The sequence below is a fragment of the Spermophilus citellus genome (genome assembly GCF_964194105.1).
Source record: "Spermophilus citellus genome assembly, chromosome: 11".
Taxonomy (NCBI): domain Eukaryota; kingdom Metazoa; phylum Chordata; class Mammalia; order Rodentia; family Sciuridae; genus Spermophilus; species Spermophilus citellus.
The window spans coordinates 20167990-20189342 of NC_138192.1; the positions used below are offsets into that span (position 1 = coordinate 20167990).

At 47.0% G+C, this 21353-nt stretch overlaps 2 protein-coding genes across 5 annotated transcripts in view; one reads left to right on the forward strand and one right to left on the reverse strand.

The window, feature by feature from the left end:
* The window catches only part of LOC308630469 (transmembrane protein 163), a 134352-nt gene extending 121517 nt beyond the window's left edge, over window positions 1-12835 (forward strand). Inside the window, exons 5-7 of the mRNA XM_081260597.1 lie at window positions 3698-3809; window positions 10372-10513; window positions 11822-12835. Coding sequence (XP_081116723.1) covers window positions 3698-3809; window positions 10372-10513; window positions 11822-11882 — 315 coding nt within the window. The 3' untranslated portion in view covers window positions 11883-12835. The remainder of the gene's footprint in view (window positions 1-3697; window positions 3810-10371; window positions 10514-11821) is intronic.
* A 1365-nt stretch (window positions 12836-14200) lies between these two features.
* The window catches only part of MGAT5 (alpha-1,6-mannosylglycoprotein 6-beta-N-acetylglucosaminyltransferase), a 340832-nt gene continuing 333679 nt past the window's right edge, over window positions 14201-21353 (reverse strand). For all 4 annotated transcript variants that reach the window (XM_081262405.1, XM_081262404.1, XM_081262402.1 and 1 more), the window contains exon 18: window positions 14201-20353. In XM_081262405.1, coding sequence (XP_081118531.1) covers window positions 20155-20353 — 199 coding nt within the window. In that variant the 3' untranslated portion in view covers window positions 14201-20154. The remainder of the gene's footprint in view (window positions 20354-21353) is intronic.

Genomic DNA, 21353 nt, shown 5'->3' on the forward strand with positions numbered 1-21353 from the left:
AGGAAACAGATTTCAGGTGGAAGATTGGCAGGTGCAAGAAGATGCAAGACATAGTTAGGATAGAGGACATGCTTTATTCAGTGGTGGCCATGGCTATTAACCAGCCCCCAGCCAGTTCCATTTTTAGCCCCTCTTGCCCCCCAAGTCTTTTCCGTAGGCCCATTTTATATGCAGGCCAAACAAAGAAGGCACACTGCCAATGGGTTACATAAGGGGCACATGCTCACAAGTCAGTGTTTCTGACCTTGAGTGTGTATCTGAATCACAGTGTTTCTGGCCTTTACTAACCATAACATAGTCGTTACCAGCCCTGGCTACACACTAAAAACACAACATAACCCACTAAATGTCTTGGTGAGGGAATGTAACTATAGCCATTTTTGGCCTTTCCCAATACCACAGAACTGCTAGAAATTTGAAAGCTGGTTTGGGGAGAGGGACTTTGCCAGAGGGCTGGTTAATAGCCATGGCCACCAGTGAATAAACTCTGCTGCAGAGTTTATTTTTTTTTTCAAAGACATATTAGTTCAGCAGTGGTGAGCCATACTCTGGAGCTTTTGGTGAAACTCAAAGATGGCCAGGGTCTCCCCAGAGGGGATTGTTCCTTCAGGGCCAGGCCTGGGAGCAGAGGGTTGTTGGTAGAAATAATCTATAGACAGGAAAACCTGCCTTTTTCATATTGTCTGTCCACATTTTTAGCTTTCAAATACTTATATTATGACACTCACTCTGTGCCAGGCATGAGGTCTTTTGAAATAGCCCTTTGCAGGCTATGTCAGGGTTCAAGCAGAGAAGGGAGACTACTAAAAGTGATACAGAATAAAGCACTTGCAGCAGGAATGAGACTTTATATGGTGGCGGTTGCTGGTGAGTAGTCCCTATAGGGCTGCCAACTCTCCTGAGGATGAAGTTGGGCCTGAAATCAGCAGGCTGGTGGTCAGGAAAGACCTGGGTGTGCAGTGAGTGGGCAAGCACAAACTGGTGCTGGGAAAGCCCGCCTGGCACGGCACCTGACCTTTACTCTCTCAGCTTCTGAGCACAGATAACCTGCAGAAGAAGCTGGGAGCTCTTGCTGTGAAGCTGTCAGAGGGCCTAGCTTAGGCCTGGGGGAAGCTTCAGAAGGTCTTCCAAGAAAGTAGAAGAGGGCAGTGGGCTGGCTGCTGCCCTCCCAGGTGAGGCCTGCCATCAGCACAAACCTGAGCTGCAGCAGTGACTGGATGCCTTCATGACCTTCAGGAATTGAAGGCTGCCATTCCCCTTTTACTTCCCTCTTGTCACACAGATGTCCCTGGGACCAACTTGAACTTGGAAACATTTTGGAAGAAATTTCTGAGGCACGTAGCCAAGCTCTGTGCACATGGTATGTGGTCACAAGGGATACTAGGATTTATTTCCTTTTTGTAGAGAGGGACACCAAGAGAGGAAAATGGGGAGGGGAGCTGACTTGCTCACAATTACACAGGTAATAAGTTGGTGCCTGGAACAACTGCTCCACACTCCCACTTTATGACATCAGGAACCCACTCCCTGTCCTCCAGGAGTGGACCTCAGAGTTGCCCAGTCCATGGAGGGCTTTTCTAAGAGGTTATTTCTTGGGAGAAGAAAGGACCTCAAGACCCTACCCCCCTTGATAAGCCACTGTGGATCCTAATTCCCTTCTCTGACAGGTCTTTGCATTCTATCTGGAGTAGATTTTTCTAGGTAATAAGTTGCCTGTGTTCCTTTTATAGGAATGCTTACTGTACTTTTTCCAGCTCCCCAAGAGTACTTAATTTAGCCTTTGGTGGAAGAAGTGTGTGGATAACGTGTGTGGATCTTCAACAAGAATCACTACTTTTATTGCAAGTCAGCTGCTTAGCAGTATTTCCCTGTCCCTTATGGAAGAGAGAACTGAGAGTACAGAGCTGGACTCTGAAATCCTAGTAAGGGGAAGACTGAAACTGAGCAGATCTCCCAGGCACATCCCTGTGCTGTGGGTATCCAGGCCTGCCCATCAGCAGTGAGCTGCCTGAATTGGCAGCCCCAAGTCTTGAAATGTGTCTGGGGAGGGAAAGGAGGGCACACCAAGTCTCAGTTCCCAGAGCTTATGTGGGGTAAGCAGACTTGATCCATCTCTAGAAATGTAGGGGTGAGTCAGGCTTTGCTTGGAGAGAGACTGAATAGAGCCAGAAAGGCTTCCAGCCCTAGGTAGCAAAGTGATAACTCAGATGTCTCCTCTGGCCATGTGCATTTATCCACAATGCTATTGACAAAGCTGGGGAGTTGATTGTAATTTCCCTGAATTTCCACTGAAGGTCTTTTTCTGGATCTCACTCAGGACACCATGTTGTGTTTGGTTGTCACATCTCCTCAAACTCTTGTCTAGGACAGTTTCTGGGTCCTTCTGCATCTTCCTGACCTTGACATCTGGTCAGGTATCATGTCCAACTTGCTTCAATGTTTCTCACAATTAAACTTGAGGCTTTATTTTTTTGGGTAGAACATCATGGAGGTGAAGGGCCCCTCCTGTCACATCACATTGCAGGGCTCATATCAACACGAGTTAAGAATGGTGACATTAGCCTAGGTCACTTAGTGAGGTGGTGTCCTGGGCTTCTCCACTGTAAAGGTGCTAATGATTTTCCCTTTCCAACCCTATTTGTTAGATTTGAGTCACCATGTCTAGGTCATGCTCAAGGGAAGAGAGTGGGGAGGGGAGATTGATTTCCACAGTTGGAAGGAAGGAGTAGCAGAGAATTCCCCAACACACATGGTTAAAACTACTGCAATGCCATCGACCTGTATTTTGGGGGAGGTACCATGATGCTACATTGATATTTCTTTCAAATGATCTGTTCAGTTTTGAGCCCAGGCTGAGTCCCTTTTCTCAGTTTCTGTCACTAAGCTAGTGAATTTATTAATAAAATGCTTAAGGAGAATCCTATTTCTTTGTGGATGTGTGATGCCATGTCCTATTTCTGCTGGCAGCTGCATTTTAATACTGGAGAATCTGGAGGCTGTGTCTCATGGGACTGAGGCGCGGGAGCTCAGAGCTGAACTCAGTGGGCCTGATGTCAGGAGGTGGTGGTGTGTGGGTGACTCACTCATTTGCTTGCAAACGTAAGGTAACCACTCATAGGAAGTGTTAAGGTAACGTCCATAGCAGACTGTATTTTTAGATGCCATTTTTTCCCACCCGGAAGGCTTTATTTCAACTCTCAATTGTGTGAATTGAAGAAAAAAAAAAAAGGTTTTAAGGAACTCTGGTCATAATTAACCCTGTGGTTATTTCAGGTGGCTCTGTGTTGAAAGGTACTTAGGCCTGTGATGTGTTCCAAATTTTTCAATCAACTGCTTTGGGAGTTATCTGTGGAAAACTCTACTTAGATGCCATTAGCATTCTAACCAACTCTGTTATTGATCAATGATTGCCACTCATTTTAGCAGAATAGTGAAAAGGTGAATCTCCTATGGGGAAATAAATACATAATGAATTTCTAAGTAAATATACACCTGGATATCTACGTTTGGTTATCTTTTCTAAATTCCAGTAGTGACATGACTGAAGAGGAAAGCACAGCGTACACCCTGAGTTGGTGGCAGCATAACTGACTAATTATTTGTACTTGGAGCAAAGCTGATCTTCAATGTAAGTGGTTTGCAGATGAACTGTTCTAGCAGGAGATGAACTGTTGAAATCTGGCATTTTCTTTTCTAGGATGATTTCCTGTTCAGTGTCTCCATTTTAAGTGGGATCCTTTGCAGCATCCTGGCTGTGTTGAAGTTTATGCTGGGAAAAGTTCTGACCAGCAGAGCACTCATAACAGATGGTGAGTAAGGCCACTGTGCCCTGATCTCTGGGGGCTGAGCTCACAGCAAGGAAAGGTGCTGTTTGGATTACTTTTAGATGCTTGTCTTGCAGGAGAGCTCAACAATTTGGAATTCATTTGTCCCCATCCTTTTCTCCCCAAACGTTTGATGACTCTCCTGGCCCTTGTATCAGCACAGATGTCTCATGCCCTGAAATTTAATAAACTCTTTGTGAATCACTCCTGACCCCTTAACAGAGAGACTTGGGCCTCTCAGCCTCTTAATCAGGAAGCACAAAGGTTTCCTGGAGTCTTAGGTTTGATGCACTATTTCAAGTAAAAAGGAACTGTGTTTTCTGCATTCTACAAGCATTTCCTCTCTGTACTTGCCATGTTTCTTTTTCTCCAGCTAGTGAACCTGCACTCAGGAGTTCAGGTCAAAGTCATCAGGTGCTTGCACTGAGGAAACCATCCATGATTTCTCTGCTTAAAAGCCAAACCAGCTAGAAATGTCCATGTGTATCCTCATGGGTCAGGAGGAGCTTCCTATGTGGACTTCTGAGATGCAGAGAATCTGGTGTGTGAATGCACGAAAAGTGCATTTCAGATCCCAAACTAGCACTGACATATAAATAAGATTTGACATGCAATTCTTCATGTCCATTTTATTTTTATTCACTCCTGAGCACACATAGAGTCTAGGAGGTCAGGGTAAAGCAAGGGAGGGCAAAGGGCAAAGGCTTGGTGTGTATCTGTACAAAATAGTGCAGAAATAACTGGGATATTTTTTTTTTCCTTAAGGCAAGAAACATTCCATCCTCTGAAACTCTTGCGGTTATAATTGAAATGCATTAATGCAGAGGGATGTGGGTGGCTGGCTGCATTGTGGTTTTAGACTGGGAGGATGGCACTGCAGAGAGCCCTTCTTGCCCAAGTGATGGAGCATGGGGACGCAGTATGGGCTGTGACTCCTCCTCCTGTTCCACATTGATGCTTTGCTCCATGTGGAGCTGGGCTTTGGATGCATGGGGTGGGGCACAGGGACATGAAACTGAAGGGATGTTTCCACTCAGGGTCTCAGTTCAAGTCCAGGAATCTGTATGGTCCCAGTCCCCACCACTGGCTCCTCACCCTCCACTTTTTGCATCTGCAGCATTTTCTCTTGGGAAGGCCAGAGAAGGCCCAGGATGTACAGACACAGCTTCCCTGGAAAGAGCATCACCTATATGGATAGATGCAGGTGGGAGTTATGTGATCTGAGATTCTGACTTCAAAACCTGAGGCCCCCAGATTAGATGCTAGGCAGCTGACTACCATTAAGCTCATGGCATCAAACTTTCTTGGGATATTTGTTAAAATCAGGTTCCTGACGTTTCTGATTCCAGGACCTTGACTGGGGCCCAGGAATGGTCATTTCGCAGCAGTGTCCCCACCCATGTGGGCACACTGAGGTTTGGTGCTGTCTCCATGGTCATATCAAGGGGCCAGGTATAGTGTCACCCCAGGAAAGGTGAACCCTGCAGTGCCCAGTGCTCCTGTGTGCCATTGGGCCCTCAGCTCACAGAATCAGTTTTGAAAGGACCACTCCAGCTGGTGCGCTGTTCGCTTCTGCCCTTATACAGCCTGGGCTGGGGAGGCCTTTGGTTTGTGTACAACCAGTTTTAATCCATGAAAACTGTATGAATGATAACAGGATTGGCTGCCTGGACTGAACCCTGCTCTTTCTGCTCTTCTTTGAAGTGGCATGAAGGCCTTGTTTGAAGAGCAGGGAGGGGAGCCTCAGGTTCTCCCTGTGCCCCAATACTGCCTTCCTCAGTCATAGGGTGAGAAGAAGTGAGAATCCTGAGGATCAACGCCGATGGAGTGAGATGGCGATGAACCCTGAATCAGCGGGTTTTATGGTCCTGTGTCTTGCGTCTGGAGCTCTGCTAGGTGCTGTGTGAGCTGGGGAGACCAGCTCGCCATGCAGAGTCATGCCTTTCAGGTGTCTGCCCTTCAGGTGTCCTTTCCTGGACTCCAACTAGGGTTGCAACCCAGTTAAATAACCCCTATGGTTCTCATTTCATGAGAAGGACAGACGTCATGGCATTAGTGGTATCAAGTTGACCCTAATATACAGTGTCCTATAAGACCTGGGATGAACTGTGCCCTTTCCTACCTGGGGCAGATCCAGAACTTGGGTCAAATGTTCACCCAAGTGTGATTTTTGTGGTCTGGTGTTTTATAATGTGAAAAAGAAAACGCCTCCCTCTGCTGCAGAGTCCTGCTTTTCTTAAGAAGGAACAGCACAGAGGTGCTTGTGAGCCAGTGGAAGAATGAGTGCGCGTGGCCATGTGTCTGGGTTTGGATTTTACAGCCTCTGTTGCAGTCCCTTTATGTCTCTCTGAAGGACATAGTGCTGGCCCATGTCTTTAGGGCACAGGGCGTGACATCATTGGCATGTTCTAAAGAGCCCTCTGGATATCTGTGGTGGAGAACAATGGAAGGAAGTGTGATAGATGCAGAAAAGTCTATGCAGAGATGAGACCTTGGCCCTGGTAGAGGAAAGTGGTTTAATGGGTAGGGCTTGGGAATAATGGCCGTGGGGGTTTAACAAGAGAGGATACAGAGAGATAAGTGTTGTTCCAGAAGCTGTCCAAGCTATTAACCAGAAGGGGCCCCCTGCTTGGTGGGAGTAGGTGTCTCTGGCAAAATATTCAGTAGTAATTACAGCCTCCGGCTAATTGTATTGTCTGGGATCTGGGATTTACTCATTTGTTGATTAGCAGAACTGGAGAGCAACCTGTAATTACCTCTTCTCTGTTCTTCCCTCCCTTTGGGAGGTGGGCAGGGTGGGTGTGGGGAGCCATGGCTATCATTAATGTTGGGTATTCCCTGGGACTGCTACCCTGTCAGAGCTAAGCCCAGCACCTTCTCTCCAGGGGAAGCAAGTTGGCAAACCGCTTTCTTTGCAGGGAGAGAGGGAGGGTGGCCCTTACCTGTCACCTGTGGGTTTCTGGATCCTGTGCTAAAGCTGTGTGAACTGGGTCAGGCTGACTCTGCCAGGTCCTTTGTGACCCGCACATTCTCACACCTGGAAGTGGGTCTTTAGGGAAAGGGGACTGCAGGGTGTGGATGAAGGAGACCATGGTAAGTTCCAGACTAGCTCACTCTGTGTTGTGTGGTCTTGTCTGGTTTTGTTGCTTGATATTTAGTCAACATGCATATGGTGCCTAGGACTAGGAGTAAAATGGGTTTGTAGCCAATTCAGATGGAGGAAGACTGTGAGTGGGCACCTGGGGGAAAACTCTGAACAAGAGCCCCAGCTTTGGTCCTGTCCATAGGAGCAGTTGTGGCAAGTCAGGAAACCCGCTCTGACCTAGGGGCCTCTAGGGACTGCTCTCTTCCAACTCTTAACAAGAGTCTCTGATAATTTTTCAAGCATATGAAAAACTATTAGAATATTCTGCATCAAGTTAATGTGCCTAATTACAGATTCTGATCTTGTTATTAAAGCTTCTAATCAAGATGGTCCCCGCCATTGTTTTGTGCCAGAATTCTTTAAAACAGCTCTGAGGGGACAGGGCCAAGCTCAAGTGAGTGACTGCTAGAGCCTGGTGTGCTGCTGTAGGTGAGAGGTCTGGCACCCAGGCTCTTCCCTTGGGGTGAATGGGAAGCCTCCAAGATTAAGGGATGTGGCAGCAGACATGGAATCTGTCCCTGTGTGCCTCTCCCAGTGTTCTCCTGCAGGATCCTAAGATGTGAGGCTTTGTAATCACAAAACAGTGGGCCAAACAGAGCAGAGAGCAGCTCTCCTAGAAGATGTGGGCAAAGGAGGTGAAATCCTCATCTCATCGTGAATCAGACACCTGTGGTCACACCCTGGCCCCTGGGCTGTTCTTGATGCTGGTGGGCACAGCAGGGCTGACTTGGTGGAGCTAAGTGGACATCTAGTGGCCATCTGGGGAACCTCAGGCCTCTGCATCTTTTCTAAGCATCATTGAGGTTCAAATTGTCAGGACCACAGGTGACTGGTCTAGGCGAGGGCTGGCTCCTTCACACAGGGGACAGCAAAGCTACAGTCATCCTGCACACCTACCCTGATAATTAATTAATGCAGCTATCATTTGCACCTCTGATAAATGCCAGACTCTATTGGAATATAGATAGCAAGTTTGAAGGACAAATTCCCTGTCCTTAAGCTTAGTTTTTAGTGAAGAGAGAAAGACGGTAAAAGAAAAATGGCAAAAATAGCAGGTGGTCAAGGATTATGAGAAAATACCAGGCAGGGGTGAAGAGGTAAGTGGGCACAGTGGGTAGACAAAGTATTTTAGGGGCTCTGAGTGGCTACCTGGGAAGGAGCCCCAAAGATAAGGGGTCTCAGTGAGTTCTCAGACACTGAGGGGGCCAGGGTAGCTAGAGTGAAGTGAGGGAAGAGCAGTAGGGGTAGCATGGGACAGGCAGGAGGGGGCTGGTGGTGTCAGCTGTGGAAAGTTTGGGTGAGATTTGAAATAGGTAATGGTTGGCTTTCCTTAGAAAGTTTTAGCTTTGTCCACTTGCTTTGTCCACTTCTCTAAGTGATTGCTGGCAGGACCATGGCTTATGGGAACTCTGGGCAGGAGGGGAGTGGGTGCAGATGAGTTTGGAGGTGGCAAGAGGGGGGGAGATTTGAAAATGCAGTGGGGAGGTAACAGCAAGACCCACCTGATGGTTGGACTTTAGGTGTGGGACAGGTCATGGATGGGCTCTTGAATTTCTGGCCTCCTTACCTGGGAAGAGGGTGGCACTGAACACAGAGAAGGTGGTGGTTGGAGGGTGAGATATTAAGGGGCAAGAATTGAGATGTGTGCATTTTCAGTTTGAGAAGCATGTGTGTCTGTAGCTGAAGGGAAGTGTTGTTAAAAAAATAGAACTTTTGGAGAACTGGCCTAGGAGATAAGAGGAGAGTTTAGATGGAGGGAGAGTTCAGAGGAAGAGCCCAAGTGACTCCAGTGGGCATGTTGAGGAGGAGCAGCAAAAGAAGCTGAGAAGGAATTGCTGGAGAGGAAGCAAGAAAACCAGGAGATGGAGGCTGAAGAAGGCAGTTTACAGAGGGAGGGGGACTTACCTATCTACATGGCAATATGGAGCCATGGATGATCTCAGCAAGGGTTTTATGAGCAGAATAGGAGGTACAAAAATGAAACTGGCTTAAGAAGGCAACTTTGAGCAGATTTCATAAAGGGCAATAATTCATGGAGGTTGAGGAGGGGGACATAAATGGGAATCAAGGGAGAGGTTGGTTGGGGCATGAGTGGGGTTCACCCCAGCCATAGTGACCCAGGTGAATGGGGTGGGCCTTACTCAGAGAAGCTGCTGTTTCAGGTGAGTGTTGGGCTTGGTGCTGGTGAGATGAGGTATTCTTGTCTAAATCTGTGTGCTCAGCTGAGTCACCAGCTGATGCTTTGAGTGATGGTAAGGTCATTGCAGTGTGTCCCAGGCCAGTCCTTAAGAGGCCCTTGCAGGCCTCAGGTTTAGCTGTCTCATTCTCATGAATGGGGAGCAGCCTCTGGAGGTCTGTCCTAGGGGCCCCTGAATAGGACTGACCCAGGCTTTGCTCAGATCATCCCTGTCCCCCACCTGCCTCCTCTCTCCTAGGAGTACATACTGCATGAATGTATTATCTCAATTTCCTAACTTGTAGCCAGAATGAGGGCTTTTGAGTTCAGCTAGACATATGGCTCTGTTACACGATGGGGTTGGGGGGAGGCTGCCCCAGGAAGGAGGTGGAGCTTGGAGCTCCTCTCAGGGATACCATGATGGTAAAACAGTTGAGGACCCTTGTGGTTTATGTCATGGGGAAATTCCAGAAACTGCCCTAAGGCATTCCCTTTCTGTGTGGCTTGTGACAACTCATAGGTAAAATGGAAGTGTGATGTTCAAGTTGTAAAAGTTGTGTTTCTTCCCTTTCTGGTTTTTATTGACATTTCTTCAGTTATGTCATCAGTTCAAAACTTTGCATTCCTCTTCTGGGATGTTAGTGCAGACGCTGGAAGGAACAGACACAGGCTCAGATAGAATCCATCCCTGCCCTTCTTGCTCTAGATAACTTTGGTTTAATTATTGAACCTCCCTTACTGATTTCATCAGTAAAGTGCATAATATACCCTCAAATTGACAAAGTTTGTATGTATCTATAACACCCAGATGGGTACCTGGCTCAGCATACACTCAACAGATGTGTGTAAGCCAGGATTTGAATGTCTGTTGTGTGCCAGGCATTGTCTTGGGCTCTGTGGATTCAACAGGGAACTGAGCTCCTGCTTTTCTCCTAAGGTCTGCATTCTAGTAGGTACCAATGCTGAGCCCCACTCCCCTGCTCACTGTCTCATATGGGCATAAGTGCTTAGAGATGAAAGCAGGTTAAGGGTGGAGACTGGGGATGGCTATCTCCAGGGAGGTCCCTGGTGACAATTGAGGAGGGACTTGAGCCATGTTGGTGTCCTAGGTAATGAGAGAGCTCTGGGCCACATCTTTTCTGCATGTACTCCAGGATGTTGAGGCAGGCTAGTGGCTAAGACAGATCTCTGAGCACCACCGTCCAGCATCTCTCCTCCTTTTGCAGGGTTTAACTCCCTCGTGGGTGGTGTGATGGGCTTCTCCATTCTTCTGAGTGCGGAGGTGTTCAAGCACAATGCGGCGGTCTGGTACCTGGATGGCAGCATAGGCGTGCTGATCGGCCTCACCATATTTGCCTACGGGGTCAAGTATGTTTTTTCTTTCATATTTGTTTTCCTGGTGGCCAGGAGGAGAGCCACTCTTGCCACCTGCTTCCCTAGCCAGAAAATGATAGCTCAGGCTTCTCCTGATCCTGAACTGTCAAGTGGTCAGAAAAGCCCCTTCCAGGGGTCAGTTCTCCTGGGGGTTGGCACAGGAGGCAAAGATCCCAACAAGAGTATTAAAGTGTTTAAACCACAAAGGGTCTCCTTTACTTTTGTCTGATGTCTTTATGGTCTATCATCTAATCCTCCCTTTAGCCCTTCGTGACTTGGAAATAGAGACTTTCTTCTCTATAATGCTGATCTTCAGGATGCCCAGGCTAGCATCTTGGGGTGGCTTCCTTACCCATGCAGCCTCCTGCCACCCATGGGTAATGCTCTAAATGAGTTGGGAGAGGCCAGGTAGCACCACTGGGCCAGAGGGCTGGGCTGTAGATTTGGAGACCCTTTGTAAAAAGGGATGGTCAGTGCATGCTAAGGAAAAACCCACATGGAGGGCACTCACTGAAGAAGTGGCACACTGGCATGGCCAACTCTGGATCCAGTAGCTGTTTCTGAAAGGCACTGTGCTTTTAAATGTTAAAACCCTTCCCAGGTCCCACTAGGACCTCTATACTCAAAACCAGGAGCAGTTACAAGTGTTGGTGAGGAGCCGGAGGGGGGGCAGGGGGGGGGATGGAAACATGTATGGTGAGCCTGCTTTGAAGAGTAATTTGGCAGTTTCTCAAAATGTTAAACATGGAGCTACCACTCAACCCCAAAATTCTGCTCCTTGGGATGTGCTCTGGAGGACTGAAGCTAAATCCATGCCAGAACTTGTACCCAAATGTTCATGGCAGTGTTTTTCATAATGGGCACAAGTAGAAACCACCCATTACCTGAAGAATAAATACAGGGGGCTATTATTTATCCCTAAAGTGAATGGAGAACTGGTACACAGTATGACTTCGATGAACTTTAAACATTATACCAAATGAAAGAAGCCAGATAAAGGTGGCCATATAATATATGATGATTTCTTTGGATTTGCCTACTCTGGATATTTCAGGCCGAAGTGGAGTATTGGTTGGTAATGGGGTGAAGGACTGATAGTGGGAATGGGTTTCTTTTTGGGATAAAAACATTCTGGAATTAAGGTAATGGGGATGATTACACGAATTCATGGACATATTAGAAACCACTGAATGGATACCTATGGTACATGAATGACTTCAGAAAACGAGTCTCCTCTGTTCTTCCCCAAACTCTGCAGTGGGCCTGGTGTCGCGGTGACGGTGTCTGTCTTCCTCTTTGCAGGCTTCTCATCGACATGGTGCCAAGGGTGAGGCAGACGCGTCACTATGAGATGTTTGAGTGAAGGTGGCCCTGGGGACCAGGGAGGGCTGCTCCGCATGAAGACCGTCAGGACGACGAAAAGTTTCCACGTAGGCAGACGGTGCCAATATTTAACTGAACATCAGTTTCTTTTTTTGGAAGTCTTCTTTCATACAGTTTGTCATCACAGGACAAGGTCTGCCCAGTGGGTGCATCTGCCCTGTACCCTCACTCCGCTACCCCCCCATCACACACTTAGGACAATGCCTGCAGGAGGGGACACACTTCCCCATCTCAAGCTGGAACTGACATTTTCTGTTTTCTGGAGTAAAACAGTTCTTGGGGTAGGATAAGATCTCTGCTTGGCAGAAAGCCCAACTCTGGTGCTCTAAGCCTAAAACAGATAGCGAGCAGGTCCCTCTCCTCTGTACTGTGTGTGGCCCCAGCCACCTCCTAGTTCTAAGGATTCTTCTCTCCTGGCAGATTTTTAAGGGAAGACTGGGCCCTTTAGTCCCTCATCCCCTTACGTAACCAGAACCATCAGTGTATCACTAATTTCTATCAGTGTGTTTCATTAGTTTCATACTGTTTTACTAATCCTAAATCTAAACAGATTTGTTCTAAAGAAGACCATTCTATTTTTTAAAGTACTTAGTGACATATGTATGAGCTTTGCATGGACGAGCTAAATAAGCACATGACCCTTTCTCATACACTCAGAACCTGCACATCCATGTAAAAACAGGATCCATTTTTGAGAGATGTGAAACTAGTTTATTTGTAATAAATAATTATATAATCTATCTGTATATGCATATATCTATATGCTGTGTCAAGTGGTAATGATACATTACAGTCTGTGAGAGATGGTTTACTCCTCTGTAAGGAACAAGATGTTCTCCGTTTATGTAACGTTAGGTATAGATTCTGTAGACTCCATTCCCCTTACCCTGCAGCGTTCTGTACCTCTCGCAGCACTGTCTGCCCAATAAAGACCTTTACCTGTTTTGTACGGCACGGCGAGGCAATCTATGAGAGTGGTCATCATGCGACACCAACAAAATCAGGGCTTGCCATCATGGGCAGGTTTTCCATTTCAGTTGAAGGATGATATATGGGAATGGTTGCTTTTGCTTCTAGTGGGAGAGCAGAGACCTTGAACTGTTGTTTTTGCTTCTACCAGGCAGGACCACTGCAAATTCAATTTCCTGGACCAGAGCATGGCTGATTCCTGGGTCCTCCACTCTAGCCTTCAGTGCCCTGTCTCCCACTGGGCTGGTTAAAGGAAGGTATGGGTTAAGCACCCCTAATCCATAAACCCTGGAATCAAAATGCTCTGAGATCCACAATACTTCAAGAGCCAATATGATACCACAAGTAGAGAACTTCATTTGACCCCATGTGCAAAACACAAGTGCACTGAAGATACTGCACAAAATGACCCTCAGGCTGTGTCTAAGATATACAGGAAACAAATGAGTCTCATTAGACTTGGGTCCCATCCTGGAGGGGTCTTGTTATGTACATGTAAATATCCCATAATCTGAAATCTGAAACAGTTGTCCCAAACATTTCAGTTAAGGGACACTTAACCTGTAGCTTGTTCTGCCAAGTCACACAGCACTCAGACGGGCCTTCTGTGAGATGTTTGCACGTAGCACAGAAAAAGTCTGTGAGCAAGTGTGATAGATGCAGGATTCAATATTTTTCTTTTCTGTAGATTTTCTCACTGTAGCTAATACACATTGTAGAAGTTTAGGGAAAGTAGATGACGAGGTAGCAATCCCCAAACTGAGGTTCTCTGTATTTCCTTGGCACCTTTTTTTTTTTTTTTTTAAGGATTTGTGTAGCCTCTCTGTTGTAGCCAATCACCAGGCAGTGCCTGGGTTTTAGAGTCCAGGCTAGGTCCAGCTCCTTGATGTGGCCTTGTGCTTCCAGGACATCTGCCTGACCAAGCACTCAAGGTCCACTGATTCCTGGTTCAAACAATGCTGTTTTTGAAGGGAGAAATGTGGTATAGGTCCAGCAAGTTCTTGCACTTAGGTAGTCTTTTTAGGGCCATTTTACTAGCCCATTTGGAAAGATTTTTAAATGTTTGGTGCAGTGATTGACAGTTGTCTCAAAAAAAAGAAAAAAGTCTAGCAGTTCACTAATTCAGCTCCTTGCTAAGTGAGTACAGGGCAGGGAGAGTGGTCTGACCTGATTGGTAGATGGGAGAGAATGCTTAGTTCTGAAAGGATTCCCTCCACAACCTCCTTCCTATCAGCCTTTTTGAGTTTGTAAACTGTGAGATGTAGCTGGACAGCATGCACCTGTGGCTGACCCTGTACCCAGCCAGCCCTCACAAAAACTACTACCACCTGTCACACAAGAAAAGTTTATTGAAAAATAAAGTTCTCCCTAGTTTTCTCTACAACAGTGGAAAACAAAGCAGAGCTCTCTATGCCAGTACAGTAACATTTGGACAGTGATACCTTATTTGCAGAATCCTGCACGACTTAACCCCAGAAGTGAACAGTAGAAAACAGTTGTACCAGGATTTGTTTGAAGACACAGACGCTAATGACCATTAGCTAACAACATCAAGGTTGTGACAGCAACTACAGTAGAAGGGATACACCATCTCCTTTGGCATCAATTGTTATGCTATGGTCCTGTTAATACTTGGGCAGGACAGTGAGCAAGATGCATCTCACGTTTGTACCATCTCAGCTTTGGCAGACACGACAGATGAAAAGGTTCCTGACCCACCACTGCATCTGAGTGCTCACTACCACTCTCCCTCTCCCACCGATCCTCCATAGTCAGTGACCCTGCCTGCCAAATGGGCACATGCCTTTCCTGCTGTGGGAGTCAGGGAAGGGGTGAGGGACAGTCTTAAGGCGCAGCAGAATCTTGGTTAGAGAGTGAGGCTTTGAAGTAGGTAAATTCCTATCATCGCAACCATAGAACTCTAAGACTGCCGATCAGCTGAAGAGAAACCAAAGGAATTTGAAAAAGATACCAAACTCCAGAAAATTCCCCCATATTCCATTATCACAATCTATCCAGAGTTGAGTCGACATGGACGGACAGGAGATAAAACCTTACAATTCACCAGGGAAGCAAGAGGCTAAATCCACCCCCCAACCCCCCAAACAAACAGAAAACTGATATTTAAGTGAGTTGGGAAAACATCATTAAACCAAGAGTAGCCTCTGGGGGAATGTTCTGTAAAGGGCCAAAATCTGTGCCCTGGACATCAGGTGGCTGTCCCTGGGGAGGTGGGTTTTCTCTGGGACCAGGCCCTGGAATTAACCTTTATTTGGTGGAAACATGGGGCAACCAGCCTGTTAAGAGCCGCCCTGACCAGCAGGGGGCAGCAAAGGGATTTCCTGGGGAATGTATAAATTTCATTGGTCATTCTTTCCTCTTAAATGACACAGGAAAGTCTCCATTATTGCATTGCAGAGGCATAGGGTTAACTTTAATTCAAAGTGTACAATCTGAGATCTCCTTTAAATTTCTAACTCAAAAAGTTCTTCAAAGAAAGCCCTGGAATGTTCCAGAAGACATCAGTGAGGTGAGGTCCAGTATGTGGCCAAAGGTCACCTTCACCTTTTTCAATTCCAGTTAATAAAGTCTCATAGCCTTATTTCATTGGGAGCTGAAGTCTGGCATATTTTCAAATCAGTGCATTCAGGAATACAGTAAGATTTCAACTATCAGGGTAGGCACAAAACTTGGACAATCTAAACCAGTAATTTCTACAATACTTGGTCAACTTGGAATAATATTTTTATGTAGGTGTTATTTTGAATTAACAGATAGGGAGTGAGCTCTTTATTTCTCAGGCTTTATGAAATGCTAATAACAATATTTTAACATTTACTAGGGCTTACTAGGTGCCAGACACTGTGCTAAAACATTGAATCCTCACAAAACCCTAAGTGATAAGAAAGTTTGGGTAACTTTTTTTCTGCATCCAGGACTATACAGCTAATTTGGTCTTTTGCTATATGTAAAAAAACTTGGTGTTCCATTTTTTGTTGAAGCCAACAAGAATGAAAGGAACTCACCCTCAGCTTTACAGAACTGTCAGCTTCCTAAATGAGTATGGATCTATTTATGTTCACCCACTTAGTTACATGAAGATGCTCTGCAACCTCATAGGGAAGGATAGGATTTAGAATAAAGCCAATATGGAAATTAAAACATTTTCAAATAAATAAAACAATCCAGGCTTGGGATAGTAACACATACAACATGGCCTGTCGTTAACAAAATATCTTTTTTTTTTTCCTTTTAATCAAGAATTTTTGAAGCCAGGTACAACGGTACATGCCTGTAATCCCAGCTACTTGGGAGGTAGAGGCAGGAAGATCACCAAGTTCAAGACCAGCCTGGGCAATTTAGCGAGACCCTGTCTCAAAAAATAATTAAAAAGGGATGGGGGGAACTGGGGATGTAGCTCAGTGGTAGAGCACTTGCAAGGTTCTAGGTCAATCCCCAGTACTTAATTTTAAAAAAAAAATTGAGGGGCATAGAAGAAGGTAGCAGTGTCTAACTATATACAGTCTAGGTAAACCACCTTGGTCTGATCTAAAAAGCACACACCCACCTATAAACTACAGCTTCAGTCAAATCCATTTCATTGACACTTGCACTTCCAGTGAATTATACTGCAGCTGTACTCCCAAAGGAGTAATTATTCACCTTCATTAAATCCTGCATTCATTCATCCACCAAGGAAATAAAAAAAAAGGGGCACAGAGTCTTCCACTTTCGTGATACTAACCAGCCCAAGTATTACCGGGCTACTGCTTCAGATGAGTTCAATGCAATCCCTCCCTGGGCTGGCCTCCTGCCTCAGCCACATCTCAGCAAGTGACAGGGTAGCAGGCAGCTTGGTAACTAGCAGTCCCAAGACAGACTTACACTGTGGCCCAGTCTGGAGGAAGCCAGCCCTTCCCTTGGACTTCTCATGATTTCATACCCTCCTCGGGGGGTGAATGTTCCTGATACACAGACTGTGGCCTAGGGGCCATTTCTGGTGCCCAGCCAGAACATCTGTAGTCACTCAAGGACCTAACACTCCTCAACAGCACCCAGATTCCAAAAACCAACCCCAAAGAAAAGTGAAAAGGCACAGCAGGAAAATAAGCATCACCAAGAGACAGACTCTAACATTCCAAACACACAACAAACACAAAAAGTAAACTATAATAAGCACTGACAAAAACCCAATCAAAGCAAAAACGCAAAAAGCATCTCCATTTGTACATGTGCAAATCAAATTGCATACACAAAATAAATGAGGTGTTTACTGGCATTCAAAGAAGTGTGTTTTCCCTTTCCGGAGTGTTTACTCTGGAAAGTATTTACCTTACAAAGGAAAGCTTTCTCTTAATAAATTAGATGTTTTTCCCTTAAGTTTTTGTCTCAAGATCACAATGGGAAAAATAATTCCAAAGGCCAGGCAAGATATGATTATAGCACAGGAAAACATCAATCCTGATTTCGGATCTCTCCCCCTGTGGATGGGTTATCAATTACAAATCAGTTTAGGTTTCCATATAAAAATAGCAATGGTAAAACTGCTGCAGGCGCCCAGCCCACACTATCAGAGGCACCATCCTTTTTCTTCTTCACACCCCACACTGGGCCAATGGAAGCCCCTCCCCAGTTTCCCCTGGAGAACCCAACTTGGAACAAGTCATAGGAGGTCTCGGGGCTGGTACACATTCAGGTGTCACCAACTCCATCAACAATGCCCTTAACAACAGGAGTGTGGGTTACTTTGCCCCAAGAGCAGCAGCCCCAGCCAAGGAACTTAGGTTTACTTCCAGCTGAGACTAGACTTAGGAAGTTAGAGGAATTTTTAAATGGGAGAAAGTGCTCTTCTGGGCTGCCTGATAAGAGGATCAGAAAGGTGAAGAGACATCCCGAGTCCAGGGACAGATAGGGAGTGATGCTTGAAGCTTCTGCCAGGGCAATGTTGCTTTACAAGGTTTTCTGCTTTCTGAACTCCCAGGCTTCTCGAAACAGTTGTCTGCTAAGTAGGTTGACACAGCCCTGCCAGGGAAAGCAAGCTCAGCCTGCAGGCGCCCCCTGCTGGTGGGATTCCCGCATGGTCATCAGCAGCCTGGGAAATTCCCTGAAGGGCCCAGGAGAGGGCGGAGCTGGCCTAGGAATAACAGGTGTGGTAAGCAAACTCCCACTTGCTAGGGAGCAGCCAAGAGGCCCACTCACAGGGAAAATGTCCTTCCTCAGAGTGAGGATGCCAGTTCTTCCCCTTCCTACTGCAGAAACTGCCATTTCAAAGCTTAAAGCCCGTGCACTAGCTACCACAACAAACTGGGTTTTATGTGGACTTCCACCCTTGGTGCTGGGCCCAGGCAAAGGCTGTTTCCAGCAAGTCCCCTGCATCAGTGCTCTAGGCAGAGGTGTTCCCACTGGTACTTTCCCTGGCAGATGTGCTCAGGGAACACCTGAAGGGTGGAGACCTTGACTGCCCCTCCCCACTCTCTGCCTCTGGAACTGGAGGTGAAATTCAGATCTACTGAGCAGTGATCTGAGGGCCTAAGTGGGGGGGGGGGGAGGTTGGCTGTGCAGTTGTTATTTATGCACCATGGTAGAAACTGAGAAGCAGGCAGTTCAGTTTTCCAGATGTAGAGGCAGAATTTTTCCCTTCCCTCATTTCCTGAAGGCCTACTCCATCATTAGCCTCGCCCAGCTGTTCTACCTGGCAGAGGCTCCACCTGGCTGCACCCCCACAGGCAGGGTGCTAGGAAACAGTCTCTGGTGTGGACTGCAGGCTGTTCAGTACACCAAACCACCAGCCAGAGCTGAGTGGACGATGCTGGCAGCTCCTACACAGAAGAAGATGACGGCTCACTCTCACAGGAATGGTGGAGGTGTCAGGGACCTCATTTGCAGAGCATGGAAGCAGTGCTTCAGCGGATATGGGAACTTACAAAAAAACAGAGCACAGGGCTCCAGGGTGTGTGGAAGGTGGGTGCAACATGCCTGCCCAGCCTGCTGGTGAGCTCATTCAGTGGGGTGGCTCAGCCCTCTCAGAATAACTCGGCCTGGAGTATAGTCTGCCCAACACTTTCCCCCTTTGCAAGTGACACCAATGGGAGAGTGGTCAGGGCAGTGCAGGGCACTCATCCTGAGCTGTTCCTGCTCTCCCAGCAAACATCAAATGTTCACTGAGAGCCCCATTCCCTGGACTTTGGTGATATCAGACTTCAGAAGGAATATAACACCAGAACACCTGTGAGGTGTTCTTCGATAGTTCCACTAATCTTAAGAACCTTTCTGAAGCTCAGCTGTCTTAATGCTAGAAGGCCATCCCTCCAAGTCCAAAGGTAGTTTAGTTCTCTGAGTCCCACACCTCTACTCTCCTTATAGTAGCGTATCAGAGAGGGCCAAGTTACCATAAATTAGCTAACAAAAATTCTACAATCCTGCATTTCTTTTCTAAGGACATTCTAGCCCAATGAGGGCCAAGGTGGGTGGGTTGGTGGGAACACACAGGAAAGGGTCTCTCTTGACTATAAAGCAGATGTCCCTGGCTGTCTTCTGTCCATGACTGGGTTCTCTGGACATGACAGCCATGTCCCCCCTACCAAAGGGGTTCAATGTCCTTTAGCTGCCATTTGCCAAGTACACACAGGACGCCTCCACTTGATGGCAATGCCTTGGACGGTTTGCCTGTGTTTCCAGAGCAACAGTTTCTTTTGCTCTGCTGCCACCTGCTTCCAGAAGTCAGGTCCCCATAGCTGCCCTTGAGCACACCATTGGCCCCGCTGTACCTGCCTGAGGCAGGCAGAGGAACAGCAGTATCGAGAATGACTAACAGTGGGAAATAAAAGAAGAAATGTGTGATCGATCCCCTTCCTCCCTCCCTGTCCCCCTCCCTCCCTCCCAAATAAATAAGTTAATGGGTTTAGGAATGTTCCCAAAGTTCTTTCTAATCAGCTCATTTCTCCTCTTTTGTTTTAAATGAATCACGAGATTTTTTTTCCCCTCATCCTGGAGCACCTGCATTGACAATCTCCCTACAGCTGCTCCTCACAAAATAGGAAGAATGTTCCTTGTACCACAAGAAGCCAGGCTCCTTGCCTCACAACTGCTCTTGTGTTTGTTTTGGCGAAAACTCCCTGGGGGAGGCGTTAACCTCAGCGGGAGCAATCCCAAATCCAAACCTTAGACCAAAAAAGTTCAGGCTCTAGCCAGAGTCCCTGAATGATTTCTGCCCCCCCCTGTCTCTGCCCAGTGGAGCCACCATCTTCCCCAGCGGACTGCATGTGGGGCTGAGCTGGTAGCTGCTATAGGCAGTCTTTACAGAGGGCCACTTGGCCCTTGATGAAGTCCCGGCAGGGGCAGATCCTCCGGTGCCTGGGGTGGGCGCCTGCACAGCTGAAGAGCAGCAGGTCCCCTTGAAACACACAGTGCTTGCTCTTGGGGTCATAGGAGGGCTCCAGGATGTCCTTGGCCAGCTCTGAGCTTTGGCAGATCACTTCATACCTGAAGAGGAAGAGAAAAGCACATGGGTTGGAAATGCAGGGGACAGAGCTCATCCCTGTCACTGGCCACATTGGCCCACTTGCGAGGTGTGAGTTCTCCTGCTGCAGAAATGAAATGGTGCCCCTCTAAGTCTGTAATTCTTCACCTCTAGGAACCTCAGCTCTGGAAAGACAGGTGTGCCTGGGTGTACACGCAGGGGGGTGTCTTTTTTTTTTTTTTTAAAGAGAGTGAGAGAGGGGGAGAGAGAGGATTTTAATATTTATTTTTTAGTTATCGGCGGACACAACATCTTTGTTGGTATGTGGTGCTGAGGATCGAACCCGGGCCGCATGCATGCCAGGCGAGCGCACAACCGCTTGAGCCACATCCCCAGCCCCAGGGGTGTGTCTTTGAGGCTGCTCTGTAGTGGAGGAAAACTGGAACCAACTGTCTTCTCACCAAGTAGGGAATCGCCAAATAAACCATGGCCATCCTGTGCCTGTAGAATTCCACACAGAACTCCAAACATGAAAAGTGTGCCCCAGCATGAGAGCTGTCCCAGAGGAGGACAGATTATGAAACAGGATGTACAATGTGGTCAACCTGGTGTGCGTGTGACTATCCAAGACAAGATGGATGCACACGAAAGTGTTGGCGGCAAGCAGAGGAACAGCACAAGGGCTAAGTGCTGGGTTTTTTAAGTATTTTTTTGATTAAATGTTTAAAAAGATTCCCATGATATGGCCTTAGTTTCCACTGGTGAGCAATTGGGTGCTCTCCCAGGGACTTCCTGCCCAGAATCTTGGAGTGTCACATGACCCTTCAATACAGCAGATCAGCAGATTGTAATCCAGGATACAGAAGAAGGAGCCAAGGCTTCAGGATGAGCCAGGCCCTGCTCCTGGGGCTTGTGCTCTTTGCCATCTTCTCCCCATAGCAGAGTTGTCTGAGGGGCTGCAAAGGATACTCTAGGCTTTTTTTTTTTTTTTTTTTGGTTGTTTGTTTCCAAAGGTACTGGCCA